The sequence below is a fragment of the Pezoporus wallicus genome, unplaced genomic scaffold (genome assembly GCF_028554395.1).
Source record: "Pezoporus wallicus isolate ANWC-B61680 ecotype Strahan unplaced genomic scaffold, APGP_CSIRO_Pwel_v1 contig_5069, whole genome shotgun sequence".
Classification (NCBI taxonomy): Eukaryota; Metazoa; Chordata; class Aves; order Psittaciformes; family Psittacidae; genus Pezoporus; species Pezoporus wallicus.
The window spans coordinates 3747453-3769452 of NW_026642361.1; the positions used below are offsets into that span (position 1 = coordinate 3747453).

The following is a 22000-nucleotide window of genomic DNA, read 5'->3' on the forward strand; positions in this document are numbered from 1 at the left end:
AATATCTGCAAAAATGGCTGATGTGTATAGAACCTCGATCAAAGTATTTTTACTTATTGACTTTGATAGATTTGTGTCTGCTGTTAAACAAACTGCTCCTTTTAGGAAAGTATTCATGCACCAGCTTTGAAGGGAGCAGCAGCGTCTCAAACCTCCATAACGTGGTACCTGCCTGTATCTATGGGGAATGGTACTGCACCACAGGAGTGTTATCTCAGCTCCCGCAGACCCCGCAGGCATTACCTCACAGCTGATCTGTGAAGCCACAGACTCCAGTCATTCGGTTCTGGAAGAATAACTGCTCTCCAAATCACCAGGTCCACCAGGACAGGTCGGTTTGCTCTCACTCGAGGAGAGCAGCATAAGTCTGTTTGGTGCTCATTGACTCTAGATGCTGAAAAAAACCCAAAATAGATGTGAGAAAAGAGGGCACTTTCTGAGCAGTGGGAATAGGGAAAAGGATCAACACTGAAAATATTTACAATGAGCTCCAACTCGTAGTAAGGTCTTGTGTTACAACAGCTGAGGTTACGCTGGGGCACATCAGTAAGCCATTGCATAGCTGCTGGAAGGATTGAGCGTAATTCTGTTGAGGAGGGATTGCTGTGGAAAACGGTTATGGAAATGTGGTGGGTTTTTTTTGTGTGTGTGTTTTGTTTGATTTTTAGCTGTTTCTCTTGACAGGCTCAGCAAATTGAATTGTTTCATAGCACAATGTTTTTCAATTTTTCCCTTGTGGATTCACTTCCACACCTTATTCCCCCCTCATCTACAGTTTAAGCTCTTATTTAATGAACTTTAGTCTACAAGAAGCTTGATTTTTATGGCCAGCTTAGCAGTAGCTCCTGAATGTAGGTTAAAATATACCATCTCTTTCCAGATGAAAGCCTCAAACACTGCTCTAACACAATTGGCTTGAAGAGGACGGATGCGCCGGTAACTACTTGGAGTTTCTGCTGTGGTGTAGAAACTAATCTGCGTTTTGCTAGAGATTGATGTTTTTGGAGGCAAATAATCACATTTATGGGAAACCAAGGTAATAGTTAATCTGCAATAGAGGTGGCAAGGTAGAGAATTCATCTACTGGAGCTCTGCTGGCTGTGACTGTTCTAGAGTAGACCACACTGATGAAAGCAGCTTTTCACAGCTCCTTGAAAAGTGCTGCGCTATTACACTTGTGGTACTTAAAAGTTAGAGTCCTAGATTGAAATAAATGCCTTTTGAAGAGTTGAGATCAAAAGAAAGAGGACTACTAGAACATCAACAGGAAATAAAACATTTTTATTGAATATCTGTGTAATATGTATGTTATTTTAACGACAATTGGAAAACTCTACTGTGGGAAGTCACTACACAAAGTGAAACAAAATATAAACCACCTCATCAAAAATGAAGGTAAAATACGGCTAAAGTTGTTAGCTCGCGGGCCACGAGCGATATGGCAGGATAAAACACCCCAAACATTTCTACAAGATACAGAGAAAACCCACACAGAGAAACACTCAAGCAGGCAGTAAATATACACAAAGGCAACTAGGATCTTTCTACAGCATCAGATTCTAATACTTCACACAGCTTTGTCAGAAAGGTACATGTGGCTTCTTTGAGGATGAAAATGTCATCTTGGTCACATGGCAGGTTCAGTCTCCGAGAATCATTGTACCTTACAAACCAGTTTTACGGTGACATTCAGTCTGGCAGTGTAGGAAGAGAAAGCCTTAAGAACACCTTAACACAATGAGTCAGTCCTGGCAGTTTGAACCTGCGGCTATCCTGAATGAATAACTGAAAGTTGGAGACCATGAAGCTCTTATGCTGGGAAGCTGACTGTCTACTTCTTCTCTTTGGTGGGGTTTGGTCCTTAAGGTTCAGATTTTAAAGTATTCCAGCTTGATGCTTTGCATGTATGCGCCTGTTTCTATCAGAAAATGTCTCGCTTGTGTTTTTTCTGTGTTTCATGTAAAAAAACAAAGAAAATGGGTCTTGCTTTTCTCACTTTTGGAGGTGGGGAGAGATCCACTTTTATTCTTCCACTTCTTTGCTGGTTCTTTTGCCCTCAGTGTACCGAAAACACTGGTGCTTGGCCATCACTGCACTGACCTCTCAGACTGTCCCACCCCTCCCAGAAGCAGAGCCTTGAGGGAGGCTGGAGTCTAGTTTTCAGTACACAATTCTCTGATTACATTCATCTTTGTTCTTTGTTTGCAATAATTTCTGTCGGATTCGGTTGGTAAGAACATTAATGGTTAATTCTCGTGCCTCCCTCCAAAAGGCAACAGCATTTCCATATTTCTGGGGTAGTTTGCATTGCTGAAAATAATGAACTCTTCAAAGCATTATAAATATATTCACAGCTTGGAAAGATAAGCAAGGGGCCTCAAAGGACGGTACATGAGATAGAAGTGATGCCCTAAATGACTTGATGAGATGGTACAAGCTGAGATGACATGCTGGCTAGCTGTAAGATGACTATCAACTATCAACAGTAAAGCGTGGGGCGGGGGGGCGAGGGTGACTGGAAATGTAATGTAGAGTATTGCACAGGGCTTGACAAAATGCTGCGTGGTCAACCCATTCAATATAGCATCCTTGTCCCCTGCATAGCTCTCCAGTTCTAAATTGGTCCGTAATAACTAGAACTGCTTGTGCTATGCGTTCCTTCGGCAGTGCAGTAGAAGGGAATGGCAGTATTATTACAATATCACTACAGAATAAATTGATTGCTATCCACTGAGAAAACTACATTTCTAAGCACACACGGCAGTCACAGTGATACACAGAGCAGTCTTTCAAGACTTTTATGGAATGACTAATAGCTTCATAATAGTGCCATTTACTACATAGTAACATTGAAAACATTTAAAAACTCCTCCTGAAACGAGCATCTAGTATACAGAAGAGGTTGCTTCAGTTTTCTAGAACTTGTTCTTTGTTTTCACTTTTTTTTTAAAGGACAAATTAAAACTTAAGTATAAATAGTATATAAAAGGTCGCTAGCTGTTCTCTTTTGGCTTACTTTGAAGTGCATTTAGAACTATGGCTAAATTTTGTCATCTTCTGATGGGATTACAATACTGTCTGTTTACCATGAAACTATTTTGTATAATAAACTCACACGGCTGTGTCTAAAAAATATTCTGCATTCCTTCTAATCTGAGTTAGTATAATAAAATATTTTGTTACAAAGTCTAATGTGCAAACTCATTATAATGTGATGGAATTCACAGTATGCAAATTTTGTATAAAGGTGATAATGGAGAGCTACTCTTGTTTTCATGGCAGCATTTTGCTACTGCTGTGTCTCCCTCCTTTCTTCTTCCCTTCCCTGCAATGGTCTTACTTCGTATGACAGACGAAATCATTGCCTCCTGTGGAACTGCTTCCCCAGCTTTCACTCTAAAGCCATTCCAGTCTGTGTTTGCTTTGGAATATATACAAAGGAATCATATCCTGGCTACATCTTCTTGAAGTCAGCCATGGAGCTGCTCAGATCATGCTAAGTTGCCTGTGAAAGAAGTCTACCCAATTGGATTTGCCCCTCCAAGATTCACTGTGGACGCGTAGCGTGTTATTAGGATGGTCCAGTTGAAAGATCAGATTTAAGTTGTCCTTTAAGATGTCAGTGTAACACTACTAGTGCCTTACAAGTTGGATTTTTGTTTTTTTTTTCTGGAATGCAGACGATACAGTAGTTACCCTATAATATATTATCAGCTCTCCTATATCTCAATCAATTTACATAATTTAAAATAGAACATCTTATTAAAAACATCTAGATATACACAGATTAGGAAACGCTTACAACATACAAATACACAAACTAGAAATAAATTCTCAGCATACTGGTGTATATATACAACTGTGTGATACAATAAATAATTTCTGTCATGCTCTATCTACACATCATATTGCTTAAAAGAAGAGTAGATCTGGGGAGCAGTGGTGAAATGAAGTGCCTTTAGAGGGCTCTCTACATTTAAATTTGTGCAAATTAAAACGGGCATTTAAAAGTACAACTGATCTGTGTCAGGAACACATGGCTGGAAATGAAAGGACCCATATTACTGAGGTATTTACAGATACTGGCTAAAGAGCACTATGTGGGCAAATGCAGAAAGGCTTCTTCTTCATTTTCTTCTTCCTACTTTAATTTAATTTAATTTAATTTACTTCTTGACTGCCAGCATGGCATCTACCTCCTCCTCGGGCTGTAAGGTGTGCCACTGTGCGATGGGCCGCCGGGGGTTGGCCAACATGTCTGACCAATGCCGCAGCTCCGCTCCGGTGCTGTTGTAGCCCACAAAGACTTTCCCGATGGCATCGTTCTTGCCAATCTTGTCATAGTCCAAAACAGTCACAACAATCTGCACTTTCTACAATGAGATAGAGAAAGACCAGTTAGCATGACAATAAAGGGAAGGTGGGCAGGGATGACTCTTGGGACAGGCAATGGCAAGATTCTTCCCACAAGAATCAAATTCAAACTTTTGAACTTTGCTTCTCATGAGACTTCCAAATAAAATTACATTCACATCCTCCCTGTTAACTTGAAACTTGCCCCCTTGCATCAAAGAGCTTCATATGGTAATTCAGGTTGATTTTTATCTTTAACAGGGCACCAGATTTTTTTGTTGCTATTATTGAGGACTTAGACTGCTAGAAGTCTGTAGGGCTAAAACGGAGATATGCTTATCAAAAGTAGTGCAATTTAACACATTGCTGTTTAAGTGAATAAGCTAGCCAAAATTCAGAAATGGCTGTACCCCAAGTTAATGTTTGCAATGCTGTACTCTGTTCTGTTAATTGTTTTTCTGCTTCTGAACAGCTCTTGCTCATTAATCCAGCATGACAATCACTTACTTTCAGATAAATTTGGAAAATAGCCCTTATGGTTACTACACACACACACACATTTATCTCTGTGTGTGCATGTGCACATGTCTAAATATGTGTGTATACATTTATTTATAAAGGAGTCTAGAAAACAGGCTACATGCTCAGGGGAGCCGGGAAGAAGTATAAAGCCCACCGTCTTCGGGCTCTGACATACTGGCGCTGCCTCTGATTGAGCTGGTGCTGGAGTGCCACTTCTGCTGTAGGAACAGTGACCTCTGGCAAACAGGGTTAAACTAGTCCCATAGAATCCACATGAGCCCATCTGTCACAGTTGATAGACAATTTTCCCTTCACTTAAGACTGCAGCACACTGGCAGGTGAGGTTCAAGCCAGGCTTCTGTATACACATTTGCATGCACAAGCACACATTCCTCTCCTTCAGGCCATTAACACTTGCTGAAAGAGCACAAACAACTGTTCCTTCAGTGGAGTGGTGCTCATCCCCAAGAGCACCTAAGATAATAACAGCCTTGGGCTGATTTTACTAATTTATAAATGCCTCTTTATAGGGAGCTTTATTTTTAAAGATGAACATAGTTTCTTTTCCCAATTCCTTTCTATCTCATGGCAAACGAATACAGCTCCTTATTATAGTGTGAATTTTGTGGAGAAAAAAATGCCCTGAAACACACTTCTTCCATAATTTTTTTTTTTTTTTCAAGCATCAGGTTTTAAAGTTTAAGGCTTTAAATACATATATAATCTGGATTTCTTATTAGAATGATTAATCTCAGTGCTTGCAATAGGATTATCTTTCAGAAGTAACTATTTTAAGTATATCTGCAAGACCAGGCTTATGAGGTCTATTTTATAGAGGCCATTCCCTTACAAGATTGTACAATTCACTGAGCCAGAGAAAGATGATTTCAACAGACACTAAACTATTTATACAGTTGCTGATGACAAAAGTGTACATCAAACTCAAGATTCTCTCTCCCCAGAGATAAAACACAATATCCTGAAGCAAATATTTCTAAATGCCAAAATCATGTTTCTGTGCTGCTGTTTCCAATACATTCACTTCTAATGTTGGATGGTACCTCCCCAAATGAGCATTTATGTCTTAGATTCATGGTACAATCACAGATATAAAAGGTAAGCATGAGACTATTATGGTACAAAGAAAAAGTTGCCAGCTGTACCTAGAAGCTTGGGGGCTAGTTACTACTGGATTTTTTTTACAACAACGAGCACTGTAAACAAAAGACCCTTTTCCTTGCTCTATAAAGATGAAAAAACAGCTAGCTCAGGTTATTAACTCTGAGATGATTTCCACTTCATGGTCTCTGGCTTTAATCTACAGAAATACGTGAGCGTGTCTTTGCCTTTGTGTCATATATTAAAGGCACAACTGCACTGCAAAACCCAAGAGGTGCTAGTAGGAAGCACCACCTCTGCTAACAAACACTTGAATTAGCAGTTTCCTCACTGTGATTAAGCATTCTTCGGACTGAGAGGGCCTAGAGGATGTTGCTGCCTAGAGAAACGGTCTGTCTTACATGCGGCAAAACATGGGCTTGATATACCTTGTAGCAACAGGATTGACTTCCTAAGTGGTGTTCTCCCATTGCACTTAAAGACTATCACTTTCCTTCTCTTAAGAGCCAGAATCCATAATCACTATTTAATTGTTGGAAAAGTTCATGTTTGACCCATTTTAAATTACACAGATGTACTGCTACTGAGCTACTTTCCCTCCAAGAACTCCCTTGTCTTTGCTCTCCAAGAATCAAGCAACTTCTATAGCTATTAGTTTTTATTTGACTGTAAAAGTTTGCTTAACGGCTTTTACATGAATTACACAAAATTCACAGCCATTCTTACCATATTAAGTCTAAATAACATTTAAAATGCGTTTTTCTAATGATGAAATCACTTCAGTACCCATAATGAAATAACTTCTAAATACAGTCCTTTATAACTTAACTCCAAAATAGGCTGGCATACGACCAAAGTCCGTAATTAAAGATTTTAAATTGAGGCTATATACTGAAATAAATAGCTATAAAGTCATTGTAATAAACCTATCCCTCCCTCTAAAGAAGCAAAAATTTAAACAGCTAAACTGCAATGCTTTTTAAAGGGCCTATATCCACCTTACAAAACTGAGTTAGAAGGCAAAATGGCCAAGGACGTACAGAATGCACCTAACCATGCCAAAGCTCTGATCTGATAACCTGGAGGTGCCCATTGTAGTCCCGAGCCCTCTCCCTATTATTTGGAAATCAAGGCATTCATTGCCTAAATTGACAGAGAGGCTCAATTTGCTTAACTTTTTTTTTGCCTCTGGGTCTTCGATGCTTGTTATGAGACCTTTCACAAGCACTCAGACCAGCTTTCATTAAAATCAATGGGAATTAGGCCCCACTGGATTTCCCACTTTTTGATTCCTAGGGTCCAGAGGCAGCTGTACATGATGTGGGGCATGTAGAAACAATAAATGGGCTAGTCATGCATTCAAGTCCTACTCACCTTGTCAGTTTTACTATCTTTATTGGTACCAAGTCAACAAAAACCAAGCACACAGCTTAAATGTAGGCCTTGGCTCCTGCGCATTTCTCTAGTACAGTTGCTATCAAAATCCAAGATAAGAGCTTCAAAAGTCTCTCATCTCAAAACATGTTCTCATCTAATCAAGAAGGGGACCCCATTTGCTACAGGCCATTTAAATCCATTTAAACATTTAAACTACAAGTAGCATGGCACCTAACTCATACCTAGACTTCTCTAAAGCCACTAAAGGATGTGTTCCATGGCCATTTTAATTATGGACAAGAGTATTTGCTTATGACATTGACATTAGATACAGGTTTAAATTCCTTTAGGGGGGAGAGTGATTTGGACGCAGGTTTCCCACATGCCTCCTGAGACTGTTAAGAAGAGCTTATCTCTTGTGAGAGAGGCTAGTTAATATCAGAGGTTGTTAAATCTCACTCTGATAAGTGAGAGATGCTTTACCTCCCACTGTTCCAAAGGCAGGTAACTGAGTCCCTGAAAACAGTGACGCAATGCCTTGTCCTGGTATTTCCCACTGCTAACGTAGGTGACTTCCAACTCACTGTGGTCACTTCTGAGGCCCCTAATTTTAGTCACTGAACTCTCCAGCAGTAGTACCTGGACAACTGCTGTTGTACCCTGCAGTGCCAAGAGAGCAGGTCCTCTAGTACTGACCCCTGAGATTCTCAAATGTCTGTTTCCAATGGACACAGGCATCACTGAAAAAGTCTTCATGGTGTGGTGAATAACTGAAAAAAAGCTGTGATTAAATAAACTGTGTTTTACTTAAGTTAAGAGAGACACTGCAGTACTTTTAGTAAACAGGACTGATAAATGCATAGGGAACACAAATTTAGCTGATGATGCCAATTTATTATTTCAAATAATCTGGGGGGAATTGCTATATATATACCTTTTCCTTTAGCCCTGTGCCTTTTTTGCTGGCACATTCATTCACTATCTCCCTGTAAATTTTTTTTTTCCAGAATCCATTTTATGTTAACAGAAAATGTCAGTTATCCATTTCTCACTGATGAATCAAAGCTTTGTAAGTACCTTACATTTTATCATTTCCCTCTTGAAGCAGTCACACTCATCTAACGTAGCATGGGGCTGGCACCTAGGTGCTAATGAAGGCATGCACACGTGATAATTAACCAGATTCCTGTTAAGTATTTATAAGGGCTGAGGAACGAAATGCAGAGGGAAGACAAAACACTGACATTACCTGAATTTGCTCGAATGGTACTTCAAAGCTGAAAGACTCATTGTAGTAGGGATTCAGAGTGTTCTTTTTAATTGTAGTCTTTTTCTTCTTCAGCCTCTTACCATTCTGCATCAGATGGATCTTCACATAGGGATCTAAGTAGTCAAGAGAAGAGGTAGAGCTAAGCAGGGTAGTTCAGTGTGTTTTCTACAGACCTTAATCCCACACATTCAAGTTGATGAGAAAAAAAAAGCAACAAAATCCTTTAGCAACAAACAGCTTGTATTTAAACAAAGTCCTAATTTCCACTATAGAAAAATGCCTGTATGACTGTGAAGTGTTCCTAATGGAAAAAAGTACAAAACATTTATTGCATTATCTCCTTAACTTCAAAAAGGAGGGGCAAATTCGTGCCTAACTTTACTCCAAGGCTCATTAACCACCCTGGAAGTGTTTTTACTTCAACGTTATTTATTTATTTACAGAAAACATTTCTTATCAATGTGACTGTGGAGTGGTTTTCACAAAAGCTGTGAGCACAGCCAAACGCACACATGGTGGGCACAGTGCTTGGGTGGCTGGCCGCTCTGAAACCACCCAGCAGCTCTTCACATCACTCCTTGGGCAGGAGCTGCACCATGGTTTTCCCATCCTCTGACCTCCCCACTGGGCTGTGACTGACACAGTGCAGTGTCCATGGGTCTGGTGGGTGACCAGACTGCATGGAAGGAAGGGACTTTGCCCATTAAATGCTAGCTCCCTACCTCAGTGCTGCCTGCAGCCAGGTAATGTGCAAGCCAAGTGTATCGGTATAAATTACGTATTGGTTTTGCCACTCTGCATTGAATTCCAGTTGTTGTTTTGTACAGCTTCTGGTGGTGAATTAACAGAACCAATTCAGTTCCTAATCAGGTGATCCTCACACAAACACAACTCTTACGGATGTTATCTCTGTGAAGTGATCTCTCAGTAGCTATACTTTCAATGGAAACTTTGCCTGCTTAAAAAAATTAGTGCTGTCAGGCCTTAATCTGTTACAAGAGTTAATGCTCTCATTTACAGAATGAACTAGAAGTTCTTAATGGTGGTGTTAATTGTCAGTACCTTCACTAAGCTCAGTTGTTTTTCTGTTTAGGTCTACCTTGAAGCACTATTTGAAGCATCCCAAGCTCACCCTTTTTAACAGCCTCCATGGTACTCTTACAAAAATTTGGGTAGGTACCTCTCTTGGCTTTATGCAGCTTAACTGTGATGTAGGTCAAGGCAAGACTTCCCTCTAATGAGCTGGTAGGAGCTATTCAAAGCGCCAGCCAGCCACAAGTCACCTATAGCATACATAAAGAGAGCCTGAATGCAAATTATCAAGGGAAAAGGCTTCTTTCCCTTCTGAGAAAAGGACCGGGCTATAGAAGAAGAAGAGAAATGCACATTGAACTTAAATCATATCATTATGAGCTAACCATGCTTTATGACTCTGAAAGGAAATTCATGTTCAGAAGAGTAATTGCATTCTGCTACAGTCAAAATATGCCCTACTGTGAAAGACTGAGATGTTCAGGATTGTTAAGTTACTGGAGTGACTTGATCACAGTCTAAAGTACCTCTGAAGGGAGCATCGTTTTGGTAGTGGGCTCTTGAAGCCAGCAGACAAGGGTATAATAAGATCCAATTGCAGTGAGAAACAAGACAAATTCTAACTGAGAAATAGTAATGTACTTTAGTAGTAAGACTGAAACAGCTGGAAGGGCTTCTCAGTGATTGTGATGAACTCTTGTTACAGAGGGTTAAGATTCCTTCTCCCTCAAAGGACTCAAATTCAAATAGATATTTAATCTGGGTAGACTTAGACTCAAGGCTAGATGGGGGATTGCAAGGCTTCCTTTTGGCTGCACAATATATGAATTCAGGAATATCATGTAAAGAGCAGAAATGCTAGCAAAAAAACAACAGAAGTCTGGTTTTTTTTGGTTTTTTTTTGAGTACTGAGCTCAACATCACCAAATACAGTGTTTTGAAGCTGGAAAAGAGACAAATCTGGACTCCTTCAACATTAGTTGGTACTCCAGAAAAACTCACCTCATTACTTTTGCTGTGGCTCCATGCTGAATGCACAATTGTTTTAACATGAAAATAATGTTTTAGGTATAACCAATGTAGAGTGAAAAAGTTTAGTAGTCAAGGAGGTAGAATGTTAGGATATGTAAATGAGGTAAGAAACTGCTAAAGCATAATTTGCATAACTAGAACAAGCTGGGAGGCTAAACAGTACAGTAACACATTATTATTAAGTGGATTAGAACTGAAGAATTCTATTAAAATAAATACAGCCAATATAAGCCAATCCTTTACCGACCTGTTCTTGTACATTCACAATATACACAGACTTGATGATTACTCACATGCCAGTAAGGAACTGTAGAGCAATGATTCATACAGTGGTGCAGATATATTCCTATCTCAATAAACATTCCACTTTGGAGAATAGTATTTTAACTTAGAATTGTAGTGCGTGCAAATGTTTGGAGTCTATGTGTACTTTCACTTTAAGTGATTTGCTTCTGCTCACTTTCTAGATTTTCTATCTTTGTGCTAGTATTAAAGCAAAATCTGACCACAGATAACTCATGGCCACAAGACAGGGCCCAGAAGCTAGGTTTCTGTGGTTTCTTTTTCATGTCCTGATCACCTTCTTCTGTTTGCTTCCCTGGGGGGTTGAGTTAGTCAAATGCCCCATGTTTAGTATGAAAGATCCAAATGGCACCAGATTGCTACTATACTGCAGAATTTCCAGAAGCAGAGGTCCCAAACAGAGCACAGAAGGGGGCATAACGTGTGACACAATATCCTTACCTTTTTTCATCCAAGGGTAGAATTGTCATACTAATCCAAATACAAATTGAATGCCACTTGATTGAAATCATGTTCCTTCTTTTCTAGTTTCACAGGAAGGTATTAAATAATTTTACACATCACATAAGCATTTCAAATCAGAAGGGGGTGTCCAGCTCAAGTACATGGATGGGCCACAAGAGATTTTAACTGAGTCTATCCTCGACAGACTCCAAATCCACTTCCTACTTCTGGGAAGTGTCCTGGTCTTACTTCGTTCTCCCCTCTCTTCATTCTTCTGTGTCTCATATGTATGTCCCTCCACCACTGCATTATCTCCAGTTACACTCTCTTATATCCCAGGACATTAACCCCAACTCCCTCAACTCTCCAGAAATCTGCCTGTGACCTACACAGACAACCTGATACCTAAGAACAGACTTTCTTGCAACTTCATGAATAAATCTCTGAAAAAGAGATTCTCTTGCACCAAGTAACAGAAGCTGGACTGCTTGGAGTCAATTACTGGAAGAAGGGAGGATAATCAAAAGAAAGCAGAAGCTCTGGGAAGTGCCAGTCTCCAGTGATTTTTCTGAGATAAGGTTTAGTGCTACTGGAAACATCTTTTCTCTCTACTTGCAACACAACCTCAGTGATGGCACCATTACTCATGCTGAGTAATACTTTAATATGCAAATAGTCTCACTGAATAAGAGAGACTAGTAAGGATGACAGAACTGATACAGCAACCCAGCAATGATAAATTGTCTGTTAAGTGCAGAGGCTGGGTATAAAGTGCAGAATTCTTTTGACCAAGTAGGAATGTCTGCATCTGATGTCAAGGAAAATAAATAAGCATTTCTTTTCATGTACTGTGCATAGTTATTCCACAGTAAATATCTGTCTTTGGTCAAACTATTTATTTATTTGGCTCCACTGATACAAGATAGCCTATGTGCTTTCATGTAAACAGTTACACTGGAGGAAGAAGAGGGGAACATCATTCTGTTTTTCCCTCCAGTTTTATTCCTTTCACTTAAATGGGGATTTGGATCCACATTACACCCACAAATATCTGTGGATGGACCTTGTCATCTATCTGGAAGGAGGGATGTTGCATCTAGAACACCACAGATGTCCCTCTGCTTAAGGGGAAAGAACGGCTCTGTACTCTTTGCCTAATAATTCATTTAAGCAATGTGTGGGATTAAATAAAATTCTGCTATTTATTCCCTCATTAACGGTCTACCCATGAATGCTAAAAAGATGTAAAATTCATAACCAGTTGTGCATTGTAGACTTTAAAACAACGTCTCAAGGGAGGCTGCTGAACAGCTTTTAAAGCACTGGGGGACCAGCTGACACAGTTTGTTTTCCTGAAGTCTGCAGTTATGTCTTTCCCTGGATTTTGTAGTAAGATGCCAATACATTATTTAAAAGGCAATAGAAAAGGTATGTAACATCAAGTAAAGACTTCTGGCATCATTTGGACCATGAAACTTTTATACACAATTAGAACCCTCTTAAAGTAACCACTAGTTCATCATCACCACCACGTTGTAGACAGGAAGCACTTCATTATTAGAGATTTTACAACAGCAAACTTTACAGCTGAAAAAACACCCACAACTCTAAAGAAGAAAATTGTGGCTAATGACAATGTCAGAGGAAAAGGTGGAACTTGAGAATGACTGCTTCTCAGTGGATTTTAAGATGAAAAATTTGTCACAGGGATCAGTAGTTAATGAAAAATCATTTTCTACCTAGGTAGGAGAGAATTCAGCGCACCGACTTCCAGCAGTATGGACCTTCAGCAGAAAACTCTCAACAACGTACTCAGCTTGGCATGGTTTAACTACAGTGGTTTATTCTGAATGCAAACAGAAGAATGGTACCCATCTTTGTTGAACATTTTAAAGGCTTCTGTACTCTAATCACAATATGAAAAGAAAGCACTTAGAAAGTTGACAGATTTGAAAGATGCTACAGGGATAACACTGGAATTGAGTGTGTGTGCAATTACAGTCCCAAGCATGCGTGCAGGGAGAGCCTAACAGTTTAAGGAAAAAAGTCCCACACAGCTCTGTGGGGTGGGATCAGAGAAAACCCTGCACAAGCCTTGAGTAAAGCCTAACATGATTGATAGGAAAAAAATCGAGCTAGAACAAACTAGCTATGTATACAACCAAATAAAGTTTCATATGATGAAACACTGTAATAAGATGTTCTCAAGTGAAACGTAGAAACAAAGAAGAAATACAGTGCCAGAACTGCCTTTAGCTATATTTCTGTCTTCAAAATGTTTGGGGTAACCGGGTTCTGATTAGCACGTTTTTCCCCATTAGAAGAAAATTTATGCCAAAGCAGTGTCAAAGCACACATCACCGATGTTTACAGCAAAGGTGTCAGCAGACAGTAGAGTTTCCCTTCCAGGAAGCAGAACGGATTCCTGAAGAGCTTGAAAACTGATGCAAGAAGAAAATCAGGTTTGGAAATGCAGCCTTATAAATGCCTCTGACAACGTGGTTAGGACAGAGGTACTAGCAAGGTCAGTCATTAGTTCTATGCTGAAAAGCCATAATTACACTCATCATGCAGCGTGCATGAGCTGCAGAGTGCAGTGGGGTGGAAAGCTGAGGAAGGGCCTAGCCAGAGCCTTAGACCATAGCTGGAGGAGTGCTAGATTCAACATTGCACCCTTAACCTGGTCCTACTCTGTGCAAACACCCTTCAGACAAAGTTTTCTTAGCTTATGGGAGTGGGCAGCAAGGAGAACAGCAATTTTATACACCAAACAACTTTATTTTCTACAGACTGTGCCAGGGATGAAGGCTGACAGCATCAGCAATACTTGCATGCTCACTTCTGCCTTTGGAGAGCAACTGCTGCAGTTGCCAGAGCTGTGCTATGGAAAGCAGCAGGGCTCTAAATGGAGAGCAAATCAGGATGAACTTTCCCTGGGGTTCCCACAAATGTCTTGATTTTTCCCAAGGATCGTGGGAGATGCTCCCTCCATGGGCATATAAATCCTCTCCCAAGAGAGGGATGATTCACACGATGCCTGTGGTGTCCAGGCCATGGATAGTTTGACCTGACTTTTTTTTCTTCTGGTTATTCATGTATGGATGAGAGCTGATAATTAAAGTCTCTGAAATAATGAGTTTAGAATGATATTGTGCCTAGATTGTTGAAACCAGTATTTTTTTCAGATGAATAGAAAGCTTGTAATGGGAAGGAAAGCCAGAGGGGGAAAATATATTATCTGGGAAGAAGCAATATAAGGTACAATTACTAAGAAGGAGTGCTATGGCATATTCTAGATTGAATAAAAGTTATAGTTTATACTCATTGACACAAGCTGTTGGGCCTTCTACCCTCCTCCACAAATGAGAAAATTAAAGTTGGAACATTATTTTTAAGGAGAAGACAATGTCTCAAAGGAAATATTGGAAAATGTTCTTATTAGAAACAATTCTCTGAGCATAAAATGTGGGGTTTGTGAGTTTTTTCTCACCACATTTCCTTGAAAAGAGGATTGTTACTCATATTATACTTGTTAAGTCTATCTATGCCCCATGGTGGACTGCTCCAGATGCAGTACATGCACACACAGAGGGTAAACTGGCCATCAGGCCCTTTCCTTCTCACGTTGTATGTCATAGTATAACAAGGTAGCTGACTTTGGATTACATATTTCCATCAGCACACTTAAAAGAAAATTCTGTAAGACTGGGTAATTTATAAATGAAAATATTTGCAATTCATGTTCAATAACATCAGACACATTATCATAGGAATAATGGAGTCAATCCATTTACAGTGGGGGAAAAAGGAGCTGGTATTTATAAAAACTAACAGCCTGCCTATAATGAAAAATGTTAAATGAAGAGTATAGCAAAGCAGTCTCAAAATAACAACTCTTCACTGCTGTGCAGTTAGATGAACATCAGCTTGATACTGAAATGCTGAACTGAGAGAACCAGGGAGCCTTAGGAAGAAGGAGGTGCTGTAAACCCAACAGCGTGGGTCAATGATTCCCTCACCCGAGAATCCCAAACTGAGGTTGCAGAACATGTAGAGCTGACAGTGGAAACAGAAATGTTCACATTGGCCTTAGGGCTACTCAGCCAGCACTTGAGTCTGCAATTCCACCCACAGCGCTTCCAACTGGAACATAACAACAAATGTTACAGCACCAGATGGGGAAAGTAGCAGAAGACTGAAGAAAAAAAAGCAGCTAGAACTCTTATTTAAAACCAGCACAAATTAGTGCTTATGAGATTATGATTAAGTTTACTGCCAGAGCAAGGGCAGCTGATTTGTCTCTCTTGCAACCAAGCAGATCATTTCGGCATAGTTACCCACAGACAAATAAATGGTTTTATAAAGCACAGCAAACGTGGGTTGAACCAACAGGAAAATGCACCTTGAGTTTTGGCTGTGGTAAACACAGAATACTCTTGTGGAAAAGCAAAGTAATTCAACCAAGCACTTCATAAATGTGATTACATGGAAACTACAAGCATCAAAGCAGTAAACCTTGCTCCGTGTATGTGCACCAAATTCTGGCAGACTGCTGAGTCTGAATTTATGTAATGCCTTTTGATGATACAGAGAAAAAAATTAATTAAATTTATATGTATTAAATTGGTGGTAATGAAAATACCCAAAGATGATACACAGAGGCTTAACGAGATTCAAAACACTGTCCTCAAGTGAACTGGGGATGACAAAAGGGGGAATACACATCAACAGAGGAATAATGACAGGCAGAAGAGTGGAGAGAGAAGCAGAAGCACATAATATAGAAAAATGCAAACAACCCAAGGTTATAAAGAGCAGACCAAGTGGGATGCTTTAGCAGAAAACCACAGGATCTGGGTACATAATTATGTATCGCACTGGAGTGTTAGGGAGTACCTTAAAGCCCTCCAGATCTGTATTGGCTACCTAACAAGGCCATGCAGATGGGATTATCAATACTTCGGGATAGAGGCAGAACTACCCTACCTCACTCTGAAGCACATGCTGTCAGGTAGAGGCCACAATTCAAACATCAGGCTGAAAAGGCGAGCACATGAAGAATGTCAAGAGGCAAAGACTGGGGTTTGAAGAGCCAGACACCTGGGTGGAGAACTGCCTCAACATGCCTCGAGAAAGCATGATGGAGAGGAATCACACTTCCTCTTTTTGGGTCTCTGCTGTTTTCTTACAGCTGTGCCAGCTTAGGGTTTTTTGGGCTTATCCATTTTGTTTTACAAAAGGAAAGCAATTAAACTGGCTTTGTCCTTCCACCCCTCTCTTGCTGATAGCCAAGAGGTTAAACTGCTAATTGCTGATTTAGGAAATGCTCTCCAGACCTCTCTGTCAGCTGAAGGGCCCTGAACTTACATTTCCCACCTCTGGAGAGAGTGAGACATGGTTGTAAGCTATGTGAAACAGGTTCTCAGTCTGCACTGCTGAGAATAACACTGTATTTTTTGTGCTCCTTTCAATTACTTCAGCGGAGCGAAGGCTGATACCAGGTCGTCCTTCCTCGACAACCCTTGCCTTCCCTGCCTGTGTGATCATCACCTTTGGGCCTCTGCTCTTGTGAATATTTACTGCATATAGCTATTTCCCTGTGTCCTGAATGGTGGTGGAAAGGCACCTACTTTAGGAATCCCAGTAGGTAATGCTGTGACTATTAAGATTTTATGGGACTTGACTGAAAGAAACCCAGGGGGATTTACAAATTTGGGTTAGTCAAGAATTTCTATTTGCATGGCAATATTTCTCTGTCATTCCAGGTTTAAACAGCTTAAATGACTGTCTAGAGGAAAGGTTCTGTGCCACACAGAGACACGGGAGAGGACAGGAACCCAAAAAATAACAGGGAAAAAGCAAAAAAAAAAGAGGGATTTCTTTCATGTAGTAAAAGGCTTTGCTCATAGAAAGAACTGGCTGAAAGGAAGTCAGGTCACTCAGAAAGAAGGGTAGACGATACCTATTCAAAAATAGTATTTTGTTACAGCCAAGCGCAGAGACACCTTTACTTAGGTCAACGTTATGGACACTGCGGCGTGGTAGGGAGCCACCTTTCATGTGTGTTTATTTTCTTCCTCCAAAAACAGTTGAGACTTTTTTTTCCCCTTCATAAACTGGTGACTGAGGACAAATATATTCCTCTTTTAGTTACTCCCCTCCCCCCTAAAACCTACCCATCACAAAACCCCCAAACCCCAAACCTGGCAGGTGTGAGGAGAAACAAGTCCTAATTTCAAGCTGCACTGAGGGCAGACAGGAGTTCCAGTATTACTGGGTAATAAAAAACCCCACATTGGAGTGAGTGGCAGTATTCATTCAGAGGAATTACTCAACCCTGAAACACAGAGAAACTCTATTAAACGCCAAACCTGGTCTAACTAGTATATTTACTGTAGAAAGAACATATGTTTTGTGCTACAGACTCTTCGTGTCAACATTGCCACAATAAGGTTTATAGCCTGACTGCACATCAGCATGGTACTACTGTGTTGTGATAGTCTTTACATGGAAAAAAGTGAATACATCCTGCTTAAGGGTAATCTTCATCCTCTCCCACAGAAGGTTAAAAGCAACACACTCAAGACATAAGGCCACATATTCCAAACCCTCACAGTCAGAAATAATGTTAGGTGAGTTGGGAGGAGAAGCAGAGGACAGCAAAAATAGAAAAGCAAAGCAGCAGGATGTTTTATCTATGTACAAGAGAGTAGAAAACACCCAAACACCTTAGCTCATACAAATGAGTCACCAGAAAAATGCAAACCAATATACTGCAAAATACTTCTGATGTTTTTAATAAAAACTTATTGCTTCTACTTTATAAATGAGCTTTTCTTATAGAGGTAAGTTTTCAGTCTTAGACAACGTGAAAGAGATGGCTTTTGATTCAGATGATTAAGCAGCACTGAGAGTTAATAATGCAGGAATGCTGCAGTATAGAAGGAATTAAAAAAGTCTTACAACATCAGGGACTACCTGTAAGAGCAGCCTGATCTGACTTCTCTGCAGCTGTGAAGCTGATCCTAGTTATGCTTCGTCAAAGTCGGTATTTATTTTAGGAGCATATCAAGACTTTCAAACTACATTTCATTCATCAGTGGCTGCATATAAAGGGAGTCCATTAGCATCTGATTTTCAGTCTCAATTTGAAAATACTCCTACTACTTTTTTTTCCAATGAGTTTATATTTATATAAGTATCAGTTCTCATTCTATTTTCATTATTTTTCTGTTAGATTTGTGCTTTAAGGAAAAAATGTAAATGGAAGCAGGATTGCAGTCCTGCTTTCAGCCTACAAAACATGAATGCATTCAGAATTACTCAAAGAAGATACTTTACAGCTCTCTCTTTCCCTCACTTGCCTGCTTCCCAACACATCCAGTGTCTGTTAAACAGGATTTGGAAAGTATTTTGGGTATTCATATAGGCTATTTGTGGCACCAATTTCATATATGAAACCTAAAGCAACCCATGATACATTTATACATGCCTGTTCAGATACAGAGACACATAAAACCTTTCCCTACTCTCTGCCAAGAGCAAGGGCTAAGGACACATCCTGTTGATGTGCTTCCTGGTGGTGAGGAGAAGACTCCTGGAATACTGCAGGGCAAGAACTGCATCTGCTCAGGGAGTAGAAGGGGCCATTCTGAATGGTGTTTCCTAATACTCTTCCTGATACAGCTGCAAAGACTGGCTTTGTTTTGGATTAAATTTAACCACAGTAAGGAACAAAAGCAGGTTTCCTTGGGACGGGCAACATCTTCATCTCAATCTCAGCACAAGAAGTTGTAATGTAGGCTGAATTTATCAGCAGTTTCAACTGAGTTCAGCTAAGTTGTATCTGTTTTTCATAAATGACAGCTGAGTGGAAACCCCTTTTGCAGCATCACACACACACAAATAGTGTTGAAAAGCCTCAAGGTCAGATTTTTAACTTGGCTACTTGCAGAGGAAAGGCTGGGAGGCTGCATGCCTGCTCGCATTCCTGTCGATTCCACACAATGAGAAGCAGTGACCCGAAACTTAAGGCAAATTTTTACTTAGACAAGAGTAACATCTAGATTACAGCCACTGAAGAATTATGGAAGTGCTCAAGTCCTTGGTAGAACAAGCAGTTTACCTTGTTTGTTTATGCCAGAGGCTGGAAGAAAGAACATGACCAGGAGGTATTAAGGGCTACCATACAAGGTAGGCTGAAGAACAAGTATTCAAGGCCAACAGCATTTGCAGTAAGAATGCTCTGCTGTTGAGAACATTAGTCCTGCAATAAGACAAGAGGACAGACAACTTGATAAATGGCATTATTAGGTGAAAGATGGAAGTATTTCTGATAACATGACCAATAGCTCATGCCCCAATGTACTCAAATTCTTCTTCAAATTGTCCCCGCAATTTAATGGCACAAATGGATATTTGACTGACACGTTCACTACTTACTGTACACAACTTTAGCTTAAAAAGCAGTCAAATATGATACAACCTATGAGAAATCCAAAGGTACATGACAGTTTTCAGCTTGGATACCTGCAATAAATTTATATCGCGGATATCCAATTTGGTACAAGAGCGGTGGAGCAATCTGGTCTTGTGCTTCACTGACAAACCATATTGAATCTGGGCAGCTCAGCATACTTCTGTGTTCTACTTCATTGAAAAAAGATCTTGATGTAGTCTAGTCAAGGGATCACGATCTATAGTAAAATCAAAGAACTCAAGAATCCAGAAAGCACATACGAATTTCAGAAACCCTCTGGCTCTTCAGAATTGCAGGCAGGAGCATTTGAAAAGACAAGCCTGAGTGTTTGTGGTTATTAGATGAGGAGGAGCAAGAGGATTACAGAGGAGTGAAATTGCCAAGTGTTTTTATTTGGAATCAATAGATTGAGACCATTGTAAAGGAAAGGTGGCTCACACCACTTTCAAGGCAGTAACTGTTGTGTCTAAAAGAGAATATAAATAATTTCAGTGAAACTAAGCTTGAAAAGCAACACTCTTTTTAAGCAATGCATGCCACGCTCAGAGTAGTTCTTCAAAGGTATCAAGTATTTGGAGTTGTAGATGGGTACATTTTCAAAAGTATCTAACTAACTCCAGTTAAAAATCACTGGTAAGAATGTGAACAACCAATTCCCCTGGAGTCCCAGGCTTCAGCCTTCCTCTGGAAACTCCTATGGAATATTTTTCTGCATTAGTCAGTATGTAAGTGACAATAGGCCTCTTTTATTGTTCACAGAAGGGGGCAGGGGTGGGAAGGGGGAATAAAGTCAAGACAGTCACTCATCAGCAATAAGAAATATTCTCTGTTTAATGTACATGCCAGTAATGGCAATCAGCAAGCAGTAATACTAAATGTGTGGATTTCAGGAAGACAGGAAGTTCTCCTGGCAGAAATGAGGATCACAAATGTTGAAAAGAATGACCTAAGGAGAACTGAGGTTTTAATTATAAAATAAGAAAAAACAGATTTAGCAAACAATAAACTTGCCTTTTGGATACCCTCAGGAGAGACTGGGGGAGAGAGAAACAGGGAGAGGGAGTGCCTCTGGTTAGCTTGCCATTAGCAGAAAGGAAAACAACTGCTGGGCTTAGGGAGGATTTAGCTTTAACAAATGCTTATCACAAAGTCATCACTGCACACTATTGTTCTGTATTTTGAATGAAATTAATTTCCAACTCCATATTAACCTTCTGGAGACCCTGCTTGATGGAGGAATTTAATCCTTTGGATTCTGGTATGTCACTAGCAAAGGCCATTTCTAGATTTGGCAAGTTTGACAGCCTATTACCTGAAGAACACTTTATTAAAGGGGCGGAGGGTGTGGGGGGGAGGAGGAAGGAAAATAGTTTTCCTTCCATAATGGGTAGCAGGTATTTCAGAGCACTCAGTGTGTTGAATAAAATAGGTAAGAAAAACAAAATAAAAGGGGAAATTCCAAGTTTTGTAATTCCCATAGCATACTATTCCTCATCTGTGCTATAATTAATCCACTGATAGTGTGTCAGCATGCTTTCCGTTATACATTAGTATAAACTTTTTGATGGAGAAGTGTTTTCCAAACATATTGAAAAATATGTTTTCTGATGTGGCCAAGAAAGACCATTCAGCTGGGTAATGGGAAAGAATTTGTAGCCTTACAGTAAAGTAAGACAAAAGCAGTGATTTAGAGAGCAGTGAAAGCAGGAATTTCAGCACATGTGGGGAAGCCCATTTTCTGGTGTTTATTAGCATTAGTGCAACAATTGACTTTGTTGGTCTCTGCAGGGCTCCTTCCCTACTGCATTCCAGGAGCTGAGAGGAGCCCTCTGGAAGTCAGACAAAATCTGCTGTCACTACCATATTAGGTATCAAACCAAGTAGCTAAAGCCCCTGGCTGAGCAGAGATAAATCGACAGGGAACGCGTCTGCCTTCCAGCCAAATGAGAAAAGCAAAGTGAGCGAGGAGACAAAATAAATAATAATTAAAAAACATCCTAAGCAGTAGAACTGACTGCTGTTTTATCTGTTTTTACTTTTAACATGCTGCCAACTGAAGTAGAGCTCAA

At 40.0% G+C, this 22000-nt stretch overlaps 1 protein-coding gene across 4 annotated transcripts in view; it reads right to left on the reverse strand.

Annotated features, from left to right (window-relative positions):
* Positions 1 to 1260: 1260 nt before the first annotated feature.
* SYT1 (synaptotagmin 1) overlaps positions 1261 to 22000 on the reverse strand; it is a 357216-nt gene continuing 336476 nt past the window's right edge. For all 4 annotated transcript variants that reach the window (XM_057429544.1, XM_057429546.1, XM_057429543.1 and 1 more), the window contains 2 exons: positions 8621 to 8754; positions 1261 to 4373 (listed from right to left, as the gene is read on the reverse strand). In XM_057429544.1, the coding sequence (XP_057285527.1) occupies positions 4167 to 4373; positions 8621 to 8754 (341 nt within the window). In that variant the 3' untranslated portion in view covers positions 1261 to 4166. The remainder of the gene's footprint in view (positions 4374 to 8620; positions 8755 to 22000) is intronic.